This window comes from Neodiprion lecontei, chromosome 2 (assembly GCF_021901455.1).
Source record: "Neodiprion lecontei isolate iyNeoLeco1 chromosome 2, iyNeoLeco1.1, whole genome shotgun sequence".
In the NCBI taxonomy this organism is placed as follows: Eukaryota; Metazoa; Arthropoda; class Insecta; order Hymenoptera; family Diprionidae; genus Neodiprion; species Neodiprion lecontei.
Window position 1 is genome coordinate 23,694,162 of NC_060261.1, and position 22,013 is coordinate 23,716,174.

A 22,013-nucleotide genomic window follows, 5' to 3' on the forward strand; every position below is an offset into this window, starting at 1 on the left:
TTTTCATTTCCCTTGTGTGTTATCTAAAATCGTCACTTGGGTAATTCACAATTATTCCATTTCTCTGAAAACCCTTAGAACAATATTTCGACGTAATCCGTTATAAATGAGATTCTGGAACCAGTAAAGAGTTTTTGAAATCACAATTCAATCAGGAATGAAAGAATAACAACCCTATTCAAAAACTTGTTGTACCCGCTTGATGAACTCAAAACCTTTTCGCTAATAAAATAAGCTACTGGTCCACGAACTTAAAGACTCAACCATGGATCATGGCAAGGCGATGGAATGAACAATTCGGAGGTCCTCATAGCCTGTCAAGAAAAAGTATTTGGCACTTTTTTTTTTTTTTTATAAACCAGCTCATCAATTTTTTAAATATATTTCCGAACAATCAGTTGACTGTAACATGATCCAGAATTGTGATGACCGAGGCAATTAGGGTAGACGAAGGAACGAACACATAAGCTCTGGGTATTCTGTTATCGCGGTCGAGCTTGCGGTAGCTTCTCCGTTTTTGGCTCGGTCTTGGTTTTTTGTTACGACCGTTATTACCCTTACCCGTATCATGTCGTACCCTGCATACCCATTATTTCTGTGTAATCCTGCGGATCCTCAGGTTCGGGGCGTGGTCCTCTTTTTGTCTCGATATAAGGAACGTACGGTATGGCACAGTCATAATGGTTCTTTAATTCCCATTCACCAACAGCGCCAATAGCCATTCGAAATGCTGGCAACGGCATGAGATTAGTCTACCCAGAGACTGCTGACTACGAAGATCAGCAGTATCGGATCTACAACCATATGCACGAGGAGAAGTCATTGTCAGTACCAGTGTGTTTCGATAAGCTACGATGTAAATTACGACGTACACTTCAAAGTAAACTGCTGAACCAAGAAAGACTACGATTAGGGGTAGAGTGGAATATTTCCTCTTTATAGACGGTCATTGAATCCCGCGATTAGTTAACAAGTCTTGTCGTATATGGCCATCATAACAGGATGGTCTTCAAAAACCATGGATTGATGGACTTGATTCGCTCTTTTTTTAATCTTAGGATTGATGTCTTGATCGATGATACGATGTAAATTGATGTTGTTTCGGACGAACCAGGTAGATAATGCACACGTTGCAGGGTCAATATTTCATTAATTGTGGTATAATTTGGAAACTGTGATCGATGGCCTAATTAAAGAGCGAAAAAGAGTCCAGTGGATTGCATATGTTGAATAACAACGGTTTACAACCCGGTAGAAGGTAGGCAACAATCAATTCAAGTGGTAGCTAAAACAAAATGGCAGACGACTAAAAATCATTGTCTCGAGATAAACAAATTAACCTAAAAGTGCAGGGTAGTATAGTCAAAACTGATACAGAAGTATGATAACACGGCTGTTTTGAACTTTTCGTGGATTTCACTCGTTTTCTTTAAACTATTTTCACTAATTACGGCTGCAAACTATCCTTAATCTAGGTCATACTGAGTTTTAAGAGCTTAAGGTGGAACTGGGCAATCCACACAGAAAAGCTTTACTCACACAGAAGGAAAAAAATGCCGAATACATTTGATAGAAATCTGTATAGCATTCACGGATAGATTCGTGTGATTTCCTAGATATCTGATGGATACTTGGATGGATATCGTATGTTTTCTGGAAAATCTGCTACTCCGAAAATTTCAATCGGTTGGCGTACATCTTCGATACATCTTCTGCTACTCTTTCGGCCGAGGGTACGCGGACTCGATAATTTTCAAATCGCTCTTCACGATAAAATGTACACACAATATTCACATCGTATGTGGGTATGATAATTAATAGCTAAAGATTCAATAGAATTCTTGGACGCCTCTATTGATGATAACTAATGTACATCCACTATAACGTCAGCATTACACGTGAGAAGTAAAAAAACTGTAAAACACACATGCCTGATCACAATACGTGGCGAAATGAGGCATAACTTTCTTATCTCATCTGCTGTTGTAAATAATCTTTGTCCTTTACAACTATAAGACTAAATTTTGCTATTATACGGTGCATACGCCACTGACGCGTTATTAGGTAGTTTGCGCCATGTGTCTACGAACAACTTTTCGTTAATACCATAGAATATACGAATTCTATGGATAATACAATATTGCGTCAGATAATTTACGTGAAATACGTTCACATTGGAATATTTATTGGAACAATTTTATGTAATATTGGAAATATTAAAAGTCAGTGCGTATATGGTAACTTCATGCGATAAATCATTTTATGCGCATGGAATACTTGATTTGCAAGGGCAGAACCAATTGCGTTTGGAATCATTTTATTTACGACGGTTTTATGCTGAATCGACAGATATCTAAGATCACGTAATTTTGGATAAAACTAACAGTTCAACAGCAATGCAATTTTTAATACTTGAGATCAAATTTTTTTTGCCAAGATTTTGGCAATTATCGTGAAAAACTTGTAGCTTAAGAGCCTGCAAATACCAGCGACCGTTAATTTTGACAAAGATTATGTCATTGCAAGATATTCAAGTACCAGCACGGTCTTAAACTATTTCTGTGAATGATGCCTGCCAAGTGTGTTGTAAAACAATGACTCCCACCTTGACCATCTGAAGTGTTGAAGTATGCGTGCAGAAGTGTATTCTTCGACTTTGTTATTACTGTTTGTCTGAAAACAGTACACATGAACGTAAAAACATGCATTGTGACAAGAAAGCATTGTCACAAACGATGAAACTATCGCCAGAAGTTATCGAAAGCTCCGTACCCGTGTAGTAGGTATGATGCAAGCAACCTACCTCTCCGCTGGCAGTAACTGTGAGTCATGTAATGACATACCGGAGAACGGAATCGACGGTTGGCAAGTCGAGGGTGAACGTGTGTCTGGGGTTGCCTATACGAGGAGTCCTGAAACGCGCGCGTACAATGAAATTATTCGGTGCGAAACTGAAGGCGCGGCAAGCCTACCTCGCGTAGGAAACTTCGCGGCACCCCGCGGGGTAAGTGAAGGCGATCGTTATCGCGATGAGTTATACACTGTCGAATCTAACGGGTGATAAATCATTCCGTCGGAATCCTCATACCTATCAGTTCTCTCGGTAATCACCGTATTTACTTATAACACCATTCAAATCGAGTAGATATGAATGTATGTATAGTAGGGTGGTCCCTAAGAGTATCATTCTTAAATTTCGTTCGGCTAGCCCCTTGAATCGGCTCTAGATAATTAAAAAATAATTCCATCATTTTTTATGATCTTTATCTCAACTCTAACCCGAGCCCCAGAGAGTGTGGATTTCATTCAACCCTTTCAGGGGCACGTTAAATCCACCGAACGGATTTAGATTAAATTTGGTATAGGGGGGTTTCTTGGGTCGTTGATTACGAATCTGAGCTGAAAATTTCAAGATTCGAAATAACAGATCCAATATGATGGAGGGAAATCCAAAAAGTCATTTGATTTCGATGAAACTCGGTACGTGAGGCTTTTTGAGGTCGCTGATTACGAATCTGAACTCGGGATTATAAAATCCAAAGTGGTGGGTCCAATCGACGTTTCTTACGAAAACTAGCACGTTTTGGCTTTTTACGAAAACTAGCATGTTTCGGTGTTCACTACGAAAACTAACACGTTTCAGATATTGCCGCGAAAACTAGCACATTTCGGTTACCCCTGCTAAAACTATCTTGTTTGGATTAGTGCAATAAGGATTTTCTGAAGATTTGTGCGGTGTGCGGTAGTCGAAATGAAAGTCAATTTCCGGATGCAGAAGTGCGTTTATTCGCGTCAAAATAATCTTATGAGTATCGCCGAAATTGCGCTGTCGATTCAGATCTTAGAAAAATTAAGGCTTGTTTCACAGGTTCGTTACAGATGATTTACATTTTTTCCAGATTTTTTATCAACACAAATATTAATTAGTCGAACTATATTTATATCAAGTAGTACTTATCTGAACTATACGTAATCTTTCTACAAGAGTGTATCAACTATTGTATTTTACTGAAGATTTTACTGAAAATCAGTCTTTTTGGACTTTTTTACCCAGCAATACTAAACTCTCACTAATCTGTATTAAAACTTGCTAGTTTTCGCGATGAATGTCGAAATGTGCTGGTTTTCGCAGTGAAAACCACAACATGCTAGTATTCGTAAGAAATCTGGGATGCACGACTTTTCGAAAGAGGCGTCGCAATATGGCAATATCAATTGACATTTGGGATTTTGGTTCACTATATTAGATCCGCCACTTCGGATTTTCAAACTTTGAGTTCAGATTCGTAATCAGCAATCCCAAAAACCCCTCTATGCGAAATTTCATCGGAATCCGTTCGGCGGATTTAATGTGCCCTGAAAGGGTTGAATCAGGAAATCCACCCTCTTGACGGCATGGGTTGGCCTTGAGTAAAAAATCGGAAAAAACTGGGAAATTATTTTTTATTTTATGGGGTGAGCCGGTCGAATTTCAAAAGTGACCTTTTTAAGGACCACCCTAATGCATAAGTATAACCATCACCGCTGTAAACAATCTCGCACCAGGGGAATTTCCGCCTTCGTGTAGACATGTTTCTCAGATAAGTGACCAAGATGAACGGACAATGGAGGATTGGGGTTGGAAGGGCAGACACGAATCAGTTCTGTAACTCACCGGTGAACGATGTGATAATATGCTTACCCTCGCATGTTACGTAAGTATATCCATACGTGTGGTCACCGAGAAAAGTAAGCCTTTTCACCCTGTAAATCCTAGTAATCCTCCTGCTCAGGCCTTTGACCGAAGCCTTATAATGCGCTTGAAATGTCCCTCCGGCAAACACCTAGCTTCCTATTGTGCATTTCACAGGTTACAATGAACTTGCAATCCTTATTAAACGATTACTAATGTTTCTAAACAATTCCAACTAATATCGACGTTTTACAGCATTACTTAGCATGTCGAAATTTATATATTCTGACTTTTATACGATTAAATTGCTTTCCCGGTGGGTCGTCGTAATGGTGTCTTGACCCACTCGACTGATCCGATTCAAATATTGAGTGGGTATTTCAATGATCATTGTCATCATTTTTTGATACGTTTAGTATGGAAATTTGTTGTTCGTAAAGATCAGTTGAATGTTTATAAGAACAGTTATTACCTGGAACTTTTAATTAATGAGTTGTGGATAAAATTGCGACTCAATGTGGATTAAGGTGATGTTTATTATTGCTAAGAATCTAATGGCAATACATGTAAGTTAATTGCCATTATGTCAGCCATAACATGCTAATGTTTTCACGTTTTTTCAACAATTATGGACCACACTAATTGAGTCTTATTTATTGAGTAATTCGATCTCAGAATGAGAGGACCATCATCTTTAACAAGTATTTCAGTTTATCCCCCCTGCTAGTAATCAAAACCTTGAAACCAATCCATTACCGCATCTACAGCTGCTGCTGGGTAATTTCAGTCGATGACCGATTTGCGCTCGACTGCAGGTAGAGAGGGAGAGAGTACAAGAAGAGGAGGATAAACCGAGTTGAATGAATTCGTAGTCCTAGGTAGCTAAACTCTTGCTGGAAAATCTTGAGACCGCAAAAAATTTCTGGCGAAAAGGATCTTTCGCCTGTGATCTATAGGCTTCGCAGCGCATTGCTTATTATATTATACTTACGCTGCCGGTAAAAGTAGCCACTGTTTGACCGTTCCTCATCCCCGTACACTCGAACCCTGAAATGGTGGGCTTGGCATTTAATAAATCAGGTGACGTCGCGGCTCACCCTTATCGGCACGTAAAGGTCACACACCGCCGGATAAGGATGTTCCACGAAGCTCTAGCAGCTTCGAAGCGGAAACCCTCCCTAAATTCCCCTCTTCAAAATCGAGGCCGGTACAAAGGAGGAAGGGAACTCCGTCTCGCGGTGACCTCAACGCGTGACCTCGCCGAAGAGTCTGCGGTCAGTCAAGATCGTCGTCTCGCAGATCCCACGCGCCCGAAACTCAGATTACGAAATTACGCTCCCGAATCGCGGCCAGAACTTTCGCCATTTGTTACATCACACGCACGCTTGAAACGAAATCATACAACGATTAGCATAACAGCTGATGTTAAATCGAAGCTGACCAATAACTGTACGCTTCGTATAAAGAGAATGGCAGCGGTCATAACACCTTTTTAATGATAAATCAAATATCACCTTCGATAGCTCAGTTGGTAGAGCGGTGGACTGTAGTTGGTCGAGATTGTTGTATTCAAAAGACATCCATAGGTCGCTGGTTCAAATCCGGCTCGAAGGATATATTTTTTTCGACTTTTATTCTGATATTTTTAATGTTATAACGAACTATCGTAATCGTAAGAAATATAATATACTAATTTTGTACAGTGTGTTAGATTTGGCGAAAGTCCTGAAGCATTGTTTTAGTACATAGTACTTTATCTATACTCTGAATTCTGGATTCATATTGCATTCAAGTCTATTCACTGAAACACTGCATAAACAAAAGTTTATTTGTTTGAAATGAACAGTATTTTTTTCTTGAACAAATTATTATTTAAAAACAACAGCAGCTAAGTGCCGAGTGACAGAACGTTAATGAATTCTATTCATTCCGAATCACTAAATTAGGATAAAGTTTTGACCTTTGATACCGTTTTAAATGTTTCTTTTCCTCGTGAAAACTAATTCCTAACTGCGCAAAGTGATGTGAAAAAGCTTAGGCATCAAGTTAATAGGATTTCAATTTGTAATCTTCAAAGGATCATAGAACTCAAGTCTCCGACAAGTTAATAAAATCGAATTCTACAAATATCCTATGCAAAATATCATAGATCCTGATTTACATATATCTGTATGACTGCTTCATGCAGGATGTGATAAATAATAAAAGACGCCTTTCAAAATCCGTCTATACATAATAGTCCAGTCAAGATAGGCAAAAAATCGACCTCACTTTGCATTAATTCCGTTTTCGTTTTTTCTTGGTTCAATCGTTGGAGGGTCACTGGGAGTCCTCAAACCAAAAGTCGACCAAATCGGCCCCTTGCTATCGCCGCCATCTCGAATTTTATGAAACTTTCTTCAATAACTCGGCCATTTTCAATTTTAACGAAAAATGCTAGAGACATAAATTGTAGGAAATTCAATTTCCTACAAATTTTTTCATGTTTATTTATGCCCTAAAGTCAAAAATAAACAAGATAATACAATAGTTTTACTTCGCCGCTATTTTCAGGTTTAATTCGGAAAATATCCATTTTTTGAAAAAAAAACGCAAGAACCAAAGTTGTAAGAAATTGAATTGAATGGATATAATTGAATTTCCTACAACTTTTGTCTTCACCATTTTTCGTTAAAATTGAAAATGGCCGAGTTATTCAAGAAAAACCATTTTTCATAAAATGCAAGATGGCGGCGATAGCAAGGGGCCGATTTGGTCGACTTTTGAATTGAGGACTCCCAGTGACCCCACCCCCCCTCCCACGATTGAACCAGAAAAAAACGAAAACGGAATTAATGCAAAGTGAAAACCTATCTTGACTAGACTTCAACGGCATGCACTGTAATATGCACATTGTACAGATGTGTACAAAACCGAGAATGCACATTATGCGTTCCAGAGTTGGCGGCCGGAAGTTTGTAATATTTTATTCAAACAATTGGTTCGAGTTTCGCGGCTAATGAAACTCCCTGTCACGTTCCGTTCGCAGGATAAGAATATCGAATCAACTCGGCTATAAGGTCCTCGCTGCGTGGGTACTACATTATTAACCCGTTCCAGGCTCCCCCGCAACAATTGGCAAAGCCCTAACAACACTTACCTACGCTGCGCTGGGCTGGAGGGGGATTACTAAGTTAGATATATCTGGCGCCACGCATCACGCGTCACGCCACGCCGCATGGAAGCACGCACGAATATTTCTACCGGGTGACTCGGAGGCAGGGCGACGTTCAAAAGAACATCCACCGAGTAGTTGACAACCAGATAACGTGAATCGAACTTGACGGCATAACCTTGACAATCAAAGCTCTTGAAGTTGAGTCTGATTTTAATTCACGCTGGATGCGCACGTCGACTGCCAGAAAATTCGAGTAAATGACATAAGCTTGGAAAAATGGTATGATTGGAAACAAAAATAAAATTGGAAAATTGAAGAGAAATAAGTGAGAAAAAGAACTACCAAGCATGCAGACATTTTTTTAGCGTAATAACTGCTGTGGCACGCAGAGACTCGAAGGCGATACGAAGACTCGCTGTGATCTACGACATCCATTTGCCAAAGGCGTAGACAAATGATCCTTTTTCACGATGCTTCCAGCGACGCTGTATTATATTGTCAATTATTTACTTTCGTTAGGGTCTATTTTTCATGTCGACATTTATCATCACGTCGCGGAGTAACGGACTTGCAGTTTGTCGAATAATAGTAATTGAAAAAAAAATCTACTCGTCGACCGTGACAGGACTCGAACCTGCAATCTTCGGATCCGAAGTCCGACGCCTTATCCATTAGGCCACACGGTCTGTTGTTAACATTGACACTATATTATACTTTACTAAATTTGCGCCGATGCAATCTACCGAAGCATCATCGAATCGTAAAACGTGAACTGTCAGTTTGCGTGTATTGAATGTTGTTTAGTTTTGAAGCTGTGTACCGATGAGCTATGCGGCGCCGCGCTACCGTTTATATTACCATGAACGTTGATGATGTACAGCCATGATTCGAGGAAAAAACATTTCCACACACTGAAACCATTCAGCATCAATTCACGTACCAATAATATGCTGAATATTTTGCGATCTATTTATTTTTAATTTTGTCGATTATCATGAGCTGTAGGATTTTGGTCGGCATACCTACATACCTATATACATAGGTGATTAAAAAATAAAACGCTCTTACCTTCTGGTTCAATCTTGTCTGATGATAACGTACGCATGACTACCAGAACTGGCGTCACAATAAAATTAATCATGCCTTAGAATGTGCCTAAAATACAATTTAAGATGCATACTGTGTTGATAAAGAAGTAAAATAATAGGTGTGTTACAACCCACGGTAAATTGATAAGGCGGTTTCAAAGTTTCAGAGCTTATGGAAACCTCTCACTAGATGGCAATAGCATCTAGCAAATTTACTCTGTCAAATATGACAGGTTATGCAGGATAAGAAAGGGCACGATTCAGTTTAGAATCTAGTTTACCGCAACCCGACATTCGGTGGAATTATTTTTTTAACTACATTTACATACTTGGTTTGTTTCAGCTGGCATAAGTATTGAATGAAAATGATGCTGTAAGATGTTATGTTACTCCTTAGCTTTTCTAAAATCTCGAAAAGTCCTAACCCAATCATTATTTACTTTTAACCTTGCAATAATTCGGCCGTTATTTTTTATTATTTTCATAAGTGGAGGGGGGGCTCGCTGGTAGTCTAACTTCAAAATGACAACTAAATCCCGCTGATGCGTATGTCCGCCATTTTTAATTTTAAGAAAAATGGTTTTCCTTGAATAGCTCGGCCATTTTCAATTAAAAAAAAAAAATCGTTAAGACATCGCATTTTTTTCTAAGATAGATAGTTCTTGCATTAAAAACTGCAAAAAACGACAAAGTAAAATTATTGCATTATCTTGTTTGTTTTTAACTTCAGGATATATTATAAATAAACATGAACAAATTTGTAGGGATTTTTTTGTATAGTTTTAGTCTTTACGTTTTTTTTTCCTACAGTCAATGTGTAATGTCGTACGCCAACGGCAACAAAAAAAGTATCGTCAAAATAATTTCTCGCGAACCATTCGACGACTGAATGCCTCTGTAAAATGTGATTCAAATTATTTTGAGTGAAAAAACCCTTTTCCACACTACCGCAGAGTTAGAGTTTCAGTCGCGTTTTTTTTTTTTTTTTCCGACGTGATGCCCCCTGTAGGCCTAATTCACGTATCATTACTTGCAAGTATGTTTTGTTTTCTGACATTACCTTCCTTATAAGACTTTAAAATGAGAATTCCGTTTTTTTCTTACAAGTGTGAACAATCCGAGCGATGTATTTTCATACCCTTTCTTATAATCATAAACAAGAAATCATTTTCAAAAATTTCAAAAAATTTAGGGAACTCGTATCGAAGCTGCAAACTTTGAAGATACTGCGTGCATTCTAATGGGAGACAAACTTGCACGACTGCAGGACAATGAGATTTTAATTTCACCCACTCGCAAGTAACGAACTACCTAAAATTCATGAAAATTCACCATGAACCGGTTCCCGTTAAAACTAATGAACGGGATTTTTTTGAAATAATCCTGGCTTCCTTGACGTAATTACAATACACATATGTCACATGTCGAAACTTGTCAACTTCCACAATGTAATTAATGTTTCGCCCAAGAACTTCGTTAAGGTACCCGTGCATACTTCGATCTGAAAAGTAAAATAAAATAAAACTTATCGATGACAAATTTTTTCCATCTTCAATGGAAGCAAGTACATAAAATTGTAAGAACCAATTACGTAGCCAATTGTGAGTAACAATATACTTACTAATGAGATGCAGGACACACCTTTAGATATTGGTTGAAAAATTTTACAAATAAAGTTTATCTATCTATTCTGCCCTTGTACGTTGATCCATACGCATATACTTAGTTGCCATTCGAATTAGAGCTGTAACCACGCCTGCACGGTGATGAATACTCGTGGCAATTAATAAGGCCGGGGGTAAAAGCAGTCGCAAGGAAAAGTTACAATCAAGAGTCGCCGAGCTGCGGTACTTTCAGAGGATTTTGAAACTTAAGTCAAAGGGGATTACCGGTCACCTCCATTCGCCCCATGAGCCCCTGAGGGTTTGCCAAGAGATTATCGTCGCTGCTGACTCGTGAAGCCCTGACGACTCGCAGGGTTGGTCAACAGCCAGTCCAACCTCGAAGTTCGTTTAATACATTTTCTGCGGCCTCATTTCCTGCCTTAGACGCGATAGTCCAGTCAATAGTGTAACGTGTCGGAATCCGTATACTATAATTTCACTTATAGCTAATTAGAACTCGCTATATTCAGTCATTAATTTATTTCGCCGATCGGCAAAAAAAAAAAAGAATGCGCGGGGCAAAACAACGCTCCACGGTCTTTGCCGGACCACAGCTGGCAGCAACGAACAACCTTCACTCGATCTGCCCCGAGTCACCGACTCCCTCGCTTATCGTCCCATAAGCAAATTGGCATATTATTATGAATAACTAGGCCTTAATTAATCGATAAAATCAGCGTGTTAGATGTGCTGATACATATTGAGGTTGCGCATCGCGGATCGTACTTCGGCCCTTCTGCCTGTCGGACCCTGTGATATCACGAGTTACATCGGTAGTCGTGAGCTCGAATTGACTTCGGTCCTTCTGCCCGCTAAACTATTGATTTTTGAAGTAGCAAATCTCAACATTTAAACTCATGTCTTAGCCTCACGTTATTTGCTTGAATATATATATATATATATATATAGTCTTTATGAGGACCTACTGACGAATGATAATTTTGTAATTGAAATTACAAAGGTAACAAGAAGTGTTTAACTTTTGATTAAATGTAGCGCGACAAACGTCGTTCCGGAAGTTGAATATATATATATATATATATATATATATATACAAAATTATCATTCGTCAGTTGGTCCTCGTAAAGACTAACAGGTGCAAACCGAAAACGGGATTACTATTTATTCTCTAACCACTCGACAGCGGAGGTTTTATTGTTGATTACCAATTACAATCCACTGTACAATTTTCCAATATTGGAGGTTCAGTATTATCTTTACGTGTCCAACTTCTCGCTATAGAGCGGAAGTGGAATTATCCCAAGTACTCACCCATCCCAAATACACTTAAAACTGTGCTAACTTTGAAACATCCAATATCCATATTTCTTTTACAAAGCATGCACACGTGGCCGGAGTGTCACAATAGGGACTAGAAAAGACTTTTGCTCTACAAGAGGTGGAGTATAAATGATTTTGATACATGTTATTTAGTTTCAGGCCCCGATGAAAGTTCCAAGTTTTTGACATTGGAGGTAGGGGAAGGGGTCAGCGCCATCGTGGATCGAGGGTACCAAAACTTAGTTCTTGCAAGATAATTCATCAACGGTTGATCCTACCACATAAATGTATAATACACGTTTGAAGAAGACTCAATTTTTTGTGAAAACACTTTTTTTGTAAGTCTGATGTGTAACGGAGTTATAGCGGCGGAAACGTGAACATTCTTCCAAAAAATCATCCAATTTAATCTTTTCACGGGAAATTTTGTAACAATATTGTACAGTGAGCTGAAAGTACATATTTCAAAGAATCTTTCCTAAAAATTTGAGTCAATTTGAAGTATACGTTTTTTATCTATTTGATTTTCTAATTTTTCCGATCCATTCGATTTACCAAGTTTCCACGTTGAAATATCGGTAAACTAATGGTGGGATCGTGTTCCCCGATAAATTTGCAATCAATTTTATATTTTGGATTTTTGTTTTAACTAATAATATATGGAATACAGGTAAAACACGATTTTTTAAATTTAAATACCAGTCAACAGTGGCTTCAGTCCTATAAAAGGTGGGATACAAATGATTTTCAAGTACCAAGACGATTTTTCTTGACCTTGGTGAATTGTTGAGTAATATTATTCTTGGATATGAAGGTCATAAACAAAAAACACTTTTTTTGTGTTAACGTTTCAGCCCGGATGGGGGCCCTCCTCAGAACAATTTTATTTCAGAACATCTGTCACGAACAGAAAATTTTAAAATAATGTACAACGTTAGTTATAACAAAATTAAATGTGAGAAGTTTCGGTAATAAGAAGGAATGTTTGTGCTAATATGCATGAGAGGAATTAGCGCTGAAACGTTAACACAAAAAAACTGTTTTTTGTTTATGACCTTCGTATCCAAGAATAATATTACTCGATTTTCAAGTACGTTATTTAGTTCCGAGCCCCGATGAAAAATCCAAGTTTTCGACCTACTTATTTTTTCAAAATAATTTGTTACACATTAGATTTACAAAGAAAGTGATAAAACAAATAATGTGGGGAATTTAGTATTCTTTAAATTTGTGTTAAACATTTTTGCCGTAGTGTTAATCGTTGAGGAATTAATTTGGAAAAAAAAAACAATTTTCTATACCTTTGATCCGAGATGGCGGACTGCGCTGTTCCTCCCCCTCACCTCCCCTCCCGCCACGCGGTCGAAAACTTTGATTTTTCGTCGGGGCCCGAAACTAAATAACATATATCAAAATTATTTCTAACCCACCTTTTGTAGGGTTAAAGCTCCTATTGACTGGACTACGAATTATGATCGTCAAGATTCGACAGATGCTACAGACTTAATAACGCGATACCTAACCTAACTTAATAACCGCGATAAGAGATGGGGAATCACGAGCCGCTGCGTTTGTCCCGAATTATTACCACATCCAGAGGGAACATGTGCAAGCAAGTAGCGGATGATTTACTCGTGTTTATTTATTCAGCATATTTTATGCACCAGACGGAACACGTGGGGCGGACTGGGAAAGGAGAAACGGCATGCGCACAGCTATTTAAGGATGTCCACATCTTCTTGTGCTTTGTGATCTGCACAAATTGAGGAGGCTGGTTGGCAAAAAATCGTTAGAAATAGTCGTACCTAGACCATTGACTAAATTATTATATTCGTAAGATGCAAAGATTTCGTTGGAAATATTTTTTTTTTGTCGTATACGAGTATACTGGAATTATGAATGGAAGATTAGATATCGATGCTTCGTTTCACATTCTTTCAAATTGGTTGATAATGATGAAGTAAATTTTCTTGATTTCACTCTACGATCACTTAGTTTATGCAGAAAACTGCACTTTTTCTGTAAATCCAGTGAAACAGATTCTTTTTTTTTTCAGTAGTCAGTTCAATATTCAATATTGCCATTCGTCGATCATGATTGATATCTGTGCAATTTCATAATATTGAATACTTAACGATGCCATCGTGATCAAAAAAAGCACTTCAGTAAATTTGTCGAAATTAATTTCTTGAATAGAATGAGCCGTCGTAGAGTGAAATACAACAAATTTATTATATTCCGAACCGTTTCATGAAGCGGTTTGAAACTAAGCATCATTATCTAAGCTTTGGTTCATGATTTCCGTATTCTCTATTTTTATAAAATCAAAAAGATTTTGACGCCTTTATGAATATAACAATTGAATCAATATACAATACACGACTACCTTGAGATAAAATTAGTGAAAAATATGGATAGTTGGCCAACCAATCTTTCGTTAAGGGGGGGACTTTGGAGAAATGTTGATAGAATTGATGTTTTCGCTTATGGAACGACTAAAAAAAATGTCATCAAAAATTCCTTCTTGCTAGATTTAGGTTGCGTGTATGGACAAAGAATTTCTAGCAACGGTGTGCAGAAAATCTTCCGCCAAAAATTCCTTACGCGTACATTTTCATCACTATAGATAAAAAGAAAAATTTTCTGGCCGAATACTACCATAATCTCGAAATCTTGTAGGAAGGGATTGTCGATTATACCTTTTTTAATATTTACAAAAACAGAACCATCGGTGTATTGTCAAAATTTCGCCAAAGTCACCCCATGAAAAATTGTGCCCCTGATGACACAGACGAAGAGTATAATCGGTTGCCTGTGTTCAATGCTATTTCATCATTTATTTAGCAGGGCCGCATAGCGTATGAAACATATTATTCGTAGCTACATGAAAAATGATTTGGTAGATCACAAAAAACCCTGGGCGAACAATCAAATGTCTTTTTTCACTATTAAAGAAATTTAATAAATTTGATTCATATAATGTTACTATTGCTGTAAGTAACTCTGTTTCAGCTTTTTAAGTAGCCCAAAAATGAATCGATTATTTTCAAAACAAAAATTTATAAACACTTCTCTGGAGTTTATTTTGTCTTTGACACAGCAACAAATGAAATGGTACGTATCACAGAAAATTCAGAAGAAGTAGTGGGAAGCAGTTTTTTTCTCTTTTGTCGCGGTGGAAAACTTTTGGTACAACGTACTTTATAAGGCTACTGAAGTTCTTCAGGTCGGGTTGTGTCGGGTAAAATAGATCACTTTCGGGTCGGGTAATCTAAAATTTCGGGTATTCTGGAATTGTGGAGTTTCCGAAAATTTTGGTCACGACTGTTCTCGCTTCTCCAAAAATGCAGGGACTTCTAAAGTGAACAGGGATTTTCAAAAAATCTGAAGGACTATTTCGTAGCCATCTGGAGGTGTGAGTTCTGGAGGTTCTATTCTCAAAGAATCAAAAAAAAGGCTCACCGAAAAATATACTCTCGAATTCTTTCATATCTACTTCATTAGCGCATCATCGTAAAATACAGTACAACCTCTGAACAGTGTCACTCCCAATTCCTTTCATTTTTGTTACACAAATTTATAGCAATAGCCGAAAAACATATTGTATGTTCATTTATTCGCTCATACAATACATGAATTATGGGTCAAAAGGTGAATAAGGTAAAATTTTAAATGTCAACCGTCTTTTATTCGTTAAAAATTGTATAAATAAGTCGTATTTCTTAGTTTAATTTATCTACGTAAATTGTACGAGATCTCTTTAATTTGAGTGATTAAATACTCTCTCATTTTAATTTTATATGTTTCGATGAAGTTTCGTCATTTTAGATGTTTTGAATGGTTTCACTATGATGATCGTTTATCTTTTGGTTACCAGTAGCGTAGATCAGTCGATGTTATTAATGGCGATACGTCCGTTGAAATCATAAATTAATGTTACTTCCTTTTCGAAGATATCTCACAAGGTTTAATATAGAAATTCATACTGATTTAGTGATTATTTAACTTATGCCTTCATTTAAATGTTGTTTTGTGAGTAAAGTATTATGTAATCATTATCAGTGTCAAAATTGTACACAATATAGACGATATTTATAAAGACGAAAATACGTCACGTTGTGAGAGAGAGCTCATCTCTTCGAGGACAGGTGTAAATCTAAGAATGCGGACACCACGTGACGTAAAAATAGAGTCAATTACACTTGAATACTTTTTTGTTGGTTTGAGGCTGGGATATTTAAATCTTTACATAGTCGATCTGAATTTTGTTAATTTAGAATATCAATTTAGATCCGCATAAATGCCACATAACTTGAATAAGAATTCAGTGCTTTCACAAAATACCCCGAAAATACGCTCTTAAAAATAAAGCAACCAACTATATCGCATATTTATTATACCCTCTCATTGTCAACCGTTGAATATACAAGCTGTGCATAAGTATCCTACATCAAGCGACTACGTTTATTATTGTAGGTTTTTTAACTTTGCGTTGATCAAAATTACAGAAATTCAAGGCTTGCGGAGTCACGGCCATCTGAAATTTATGGGATCTTGCTAGTGTAACGAGTCGAAAAGTAGCTGATTATGTCCGATGATTCAAAACGTCAATTAGTCTGATTTTTTTTTATATGTAAAATCAAAGTACTCTGAATAGAGAACAGAAAATACGTTTTTAAACGTGTTTTTTTTACCTTTACATTTATTTCAATGGTTTTCTTGAAACGTGGTTTTTCAAAACGATGTACACTGTCAAAGCATGAGTTTTATAGCTTCCTATGAAAGCTTTTTTTTTTGACATTTTCATATTTTTTCTAACGAAAAACTGTTGAAAAAATAGACTATATTCGATACTTTTTTTCAAACCACCGCCATTTTGTCAATTTTAATAAAAAAAATCTTCGTAGCAAGATGGCGGCTTTCGTACTGATAAATAATATTTTTACGAATTTAGTTTCAGATAATATTTCCGAGCATAACCGTGTACACCCTGAAGATTCCTTTTTTTCGAAGACACTTTCGACCGTTAAAAAAATTGTAAAAAAATAAAAATAAACGTTTACAAATTTATTTTCTATTTTTTACGAGTCCTTTGATTTGACGTAAAAAATCAGACCGATTAGCGTATTTTAACGAAAATCATCTATTTTTCGACCCGTTACATGAGCATGATCCCTTAAAATTTGGTATCGACGGTGACTGAAAATACGGAATAAGGATTCACGGCGGCAGAACAAAGCTTTGGTAAATCGAAGGAGCAGGGGGAGAACCGTCCTGAATCGCAAGGTTTATCACAAAAGGTATTCAGTCGAGGAAGTAATAAATATCATAGTTGGAAATCACGTGATATACTGAAAATTAACTCGTGATGAGCTAGAAATCAATCAAGATTAGTAGAAATCAATCAAGATTAGTAGAAATCAATGTCAAGGGGGTATAGAGGTGGACGGCTGAAACATTGAGTAAAATTTGGGAATCAATATGGAAAGAATCAATTAATTAATTCAATGGGGGTTTGTTATATTCAAAACTATACGAATCAAATTTTATTTACATATTTCTTTATTGTAGTAAAATGATGGAAGGTATTATTGTTGAAAATAATATCGATCATTTCGCTCAGTAACGCATGTCTTATGGTGCCCGCGATATCTCAAAAACGGTTCAAACAATTTACTTCAAATTGAGAGTCCGTATTCTTGGACCCTCTTTGCCATGATCCGATTACTTTCTTTCTGAACAAAATGGCGACCGGTTAAAGTTAAAATTCGATAATTTGTAAAAACTTTGCGATTGTTTAAATTGAATTAACAAAAAATCTGATAATGTTTTGAAAGAAGTGGCAAAGAGGATCGAAAATGCTGTTTCTAAATTAAAAGTAATTCGGTTCAGCTGTTTTTTTTTAGATATCGTACTTGCACAACAAAACACATCAGCTAACTGAATAGTTGACGTTAAAGTCAGTGACAATGCTTCGTATCAATTGGATCTGTTAACAAAAACATGTTACCGGAGCTCGTTTACCATACTCTTGAACGAAACAAACTCGATCGAATCGCATAATTGCTTGATAGTAAGTAATAGGTTCCTAAAATTCATCCACTTTTTCAGCGGTCTACTCTTAAGTATACACAACGAATAACTGAAGTTTAAATTCCGGATTTAAAAAGTTCCGAAAACGCCAAATTCCGATTTTTTTTGTGGATAAATTTAAAGTAAAGAAATCAAACTTTGACGAAACATAAAAATTCCGAAAGTACGAAAATAAGAAAATTTTTAAATCTGAAACATAAAAATTCCGAATGATCGAAGATTTTCAGCTCTGCGAATTTCTGCCTTGGTGAAATTTCACCACTTTGATCTTTCTTTATTCTGGATTTTCGATATTTTTACATTTGGAATCTTGATCATTCTGATTTTCGGTTTTTCTGTGTTTTTACACCGACTCGTTGAGTACATTACGCTGCGTGGGTATATTTTAATTTTTGAAATTTTTTACTCTGTCGAAACTTTATTTTTCGGAATATTGCATTTCGGAACTTTGAGTCGTCAGCTTTCCAACCATTCGAAACTTTGTTGTTTCGTAAATGTTTGATTTCCCTACTTCAAGTATCGCCAGCAAATAATTCGGAATTAGGCGCTTTCGGAACTTCTCAAATTCGAATCTTCTACCTCGACCGAAATTACCGTTCATTCGATTTCCAAGTGAATAGCTCCGTGGCATCGACGGCGGTTGAAAATGCGGAGTAGGAATTGACGGCGTCGATACACGAACTTTGTCAAGTGGAGAAAGGCGGCGGGGGTTGTGAATAGGGGATGTTTTAAAAAAAATTACGAAAATAAGGTGGAAAAACGTGATACACTTAATGACGCGAGGGCAGAGCAGGCCGGGCGTCCCGACGGGAGTCAGCGCGACGTCGCGTCCCTCTCCCCTCGAGCTTCCGGCGCGTTCCACCCCTCAAGACGACGCGGGCGTCGCGACGCCTCGAGTTCACCCGGACCTCCGCGGCAGTAGTGCGCGGATCACCGTACGGTTGACATAGATTTTGATGGCCACGTGCGCAGGCAGCGCCGTCAGCGAGACGAACACGGGGGCGACGAACTGGCAGCAAAGGGTGTTCGGCCGGCAGCTGGTGCGATGCAACCAGGCGGATTCGGCCCTCTGCGATGTGGGGAAGGTGTTCGTGAACGAGGGAGGCGAGGCCGCCTGCGAGACGATCGGTGTCTACTTCAGTTTCATAAACCCGGGCGCGACGTGTGACGACTTTACCAGACAGCTGACCGAGCTTTACGGTTCTGTTAACGCCGCTACCAACACCGCCAAGAAGAGGTTCGAGGTCATCCATGTGGTCCTTTGGAGCAACGTGGCCGACGTTATCGACTTCCAGGAGAGCTTCCAGGGACACGTGGCCGAGCTTCCGTGGCTCGCGTTGCCCAACGACGACTACGAAAGAAAGGTAGGGCTCGCCGATCTTGAATCGATTCTGACGTGATCGAAGCAAAGGGCCGGGTGCGGGGCGAAATTCATAATAGGCAAAAAGACGAATAGTCGAAATTCCGAATAGCTAAAATACCGAATAGTGTTAATTCTGAACAGTCAAAACACTGAAGTGTTGAAATTCCCGATGGTCAGAACAGCGAATAATCCAAATTCCGCACGGTCACAACACTAAATATTAAAAATTCCGAAGGGTCGAAACACCGAACAATCAAAATTCCGAATCGTCAAAACACCGAATAGTCAAAATTCCGAACGGTGAAAACACTAAACAGCCAAAACTCCGAATGGTCGAAATATGGGATAGATTACATTCCGAACGGTTGAAACACTGCATAGTCAAAATTCCGAATGGCCAAAGCCCTGAACGTTACCAACCTTCAAAAAAGCATTAAAAAAGCATTATCCGCATATATGTATATAAGATTGATAACCTCGAACTTTTGACTATTCGGAAGTTTAACCCGCACCCGCCTTTTTGATTTTATACCTACGAACCAATTATAATTACGATTCCAATTTTAACGGTTTAATGGATCGATTTTAGTGCTAGATCGATTCCATAGAAAATATTTCTGAGCAAATCGATTGAAAGTCGATCCGAGATATGATCGCTTTGAAAGAATCAAATGTCTCTGTACTAATTATAAGTGGTAGGTAACGCCGGGCGCTCGTCGCAAGCTCGCTATTTACCGTAAACATATCAATTGCCGAAACGATTCGTGACACGTGTGTATAGCCGACACGATTTACGGTCAGATAATGAGACAACGAAGAATGCCCGCAAACATGCGGGAACCCGAAGTTTGTATGCCGGCTGTTTAATTCATTAGAACGTAAATTAACCGGGCCTAAAACGCCGCTGTACTATCATTCTGTCCCTGCAACAGGAAGAATAAATAAAAACATACCCCCTCCCCCTCTCCGGTAACGGACACTCGTCACGCAGTGCCCCCTGCACGCCATCTTGCATACACGCCTAATTAGTTGGGGGTTTTTGGGAGCCACCTGCCGTTGCAAGTGGCTTTAACTCTACGTGTTACGTTGCGAAGTAACGTATTTGGTTTGCCACCGACTTGGAAGTCCTGGGAAAGTTAGAACACCTTCAAATTTATTTCAAAATTGAAAAATATTGTTTTGTTTTTTTTTTAATCGTTGTTTTAATATTTTAGTTCAACTAACTTCAACCTGTAAGATTGAAATACATTATTGTAGCTCGTTGAAAAAATCATAGTCCAATTACATCAGTCTATATGATTACAAATCGACAATCTCCATTGGTTATGTTTTATAATTAGGAAAATTAAGTATCTGCAGAAGTTTCATTAGTGAATCAAGCAGCAATTTTTCACGACATTTTAAACAATACAAAAATCATGTTTAGAATTTATAAAACAAAAAATGAAACACGTAATTGTTGTTGATTGTGAAGAAGAGAGAAAAACCGCACGTTTTGGTTTCTGCAGCACTTGTAAAAGTCGGGAAACATCTTGTTCTCAACGTTTTTTCAAGACATGGTGTTTACTTTACAAACTATAATGTGAACTTGTGCGCGACAAAAAAAAAAAAAAAAAATCCACGTCATTATCGAAAATCCATTTCACAGACAATTTATGTAAACACTCGAAAAATGATACTGCACTTTTTCAGCGTTGAGAAGAAAAAACCACCGCATAACGTGTGTGCTAACTAAATTTATTAATAATTTCGCGTCATCTGTTGAACTCCACGATTGTTCGATTTCCAGTCTCTCGAGGGGATGCTATTTAATCGAGATGGGCATGACTAACTTCCGTCGCATCGTTTTAAACCTTCGTTCCGTAATGTTAATTGATTCTGTTAATCTTTTTATCTTCGTTCACCAAGTGACATGTAAGCGGCAATGCATGCACTTAACTCGAACAAAGAACTCCAAACAGCGAAAATTATACAATGCGGGCTACCCAATTGTCTCAATATAGTTCACGAGAATTAGCCTGCACACTGTTTCGTACAAACGATATACTCGAAAGTGTAGTACTTACTGTCCGCCGTGTGTTCAACGGCAATTTCCGTCGGGACCCTCCTAAACTATGCCGCGTATTTTCGTGTACAATTTTATCAGACAGTACCCAACTCGGGATCACATGTCTGACTCACTCCGACATTATCTGCGCTTCTGTTCACGGCTAGCTCCGTCTGCGCAGGATCCTCGACTTCTCTGCACTTTGCAGCTCCAACTTAACGTAAGGTTATGTTTTCCGACGTGCGGCACCCTCGGTATTTGGAGCTGTGCCAGCATGGATTTAAAAAAAACAAAGTCACCGCTTAGCGCGACCGATGCTCATTCCGCGGAAAAGTTTCAACTGAGCTTTAAATTTTTTATAGATATACCATGGGCGAAGCGTTAGTGGTTTGACTGTAATTGTGAGACATGAATTGGACCTCCGGTTTGAGATTTTTTTCAATAGGTATATTATGCAAAAGGTTGATATGTGCGAATTTCTGTTTCCTAGTTTTGAGTTGTATTTTTTTTTTTTTAGTTATATTTATTACACATGTCATCGATGAAACAAGAAAATTAAGTCATTATTCTGTCACAATTAATCTAAAAATAGCGAATGGTGGATTTACAGTTGGTAACTATTTATCAGCTTTGGGAGATGCTTTTTAA

The 22,013-nt window shown here is 38.0% G+C and overlaps 1 protein-coding gene, 1 long non-coding RNA gene and 2 other non-coding genes across 6 annotated transcripts in view; 2 read left to right on the forward strand and 2 right to left on the reverse strand.

Moving 5' to 3' along the window:
• Positions 1–6,185: 6,185 nt before the first annotated feature.
• Trnay-gua lies at positions 6,186–6,286 on the forward strand. Its single transcript has 2 exons — positions 6,186–6,222; positions 6,251–6,286. It is a non-coding gene; the product is annotated as a tRNA-Tyr (tRNA).
• A 2,156-nt stretch (positions 6,287–8,442) lies between these two features.
• Positions 8,443–8,515, reverse strand: Trnar-ucg. The gene has a single exon. It is a non-coding gene; the product is annotated as a tRNA-Arg (tRNA).
• A 3,430-nt stretch (positions 8,516–11,945) lies between these two features.
• LOC124292889 lies at positions 11,946–21,508 on the reverse strand. The gene is made up of 3 exons (XR_006902837.1): positions 21,385–21,508; positions 13,164–13,257; positions 11,946–12,136 (listed from the first exon to the last, which is right to left on the reverse strand). It is a non-coding gene; the product is annotated as an uncharacterized LOC124292889 (long non-coding RNA).
• The window catches only part of LOC107219496 (nucleoredoxin), a 72,918-nt gene continuing 69,778 nt past the window's right edge, over positions 18,874–22,013 (forward strand). For all 3 annotated transcript variants that reach the window (XM_015657735.2, XM_046731385.1, XM_046731384.1), the window contains exon 1: positions 18,874–19,319. In XM_015657735.2, coding sequence (XP_015513221.2) covers positions 18,912–19,319 — 408 coding nt within the window. In that variant the 5' untranslated portion in view covers positions 18,874–18,911. The remainder of the gene's footprint in view (positions 19,320–22,013) is intronic.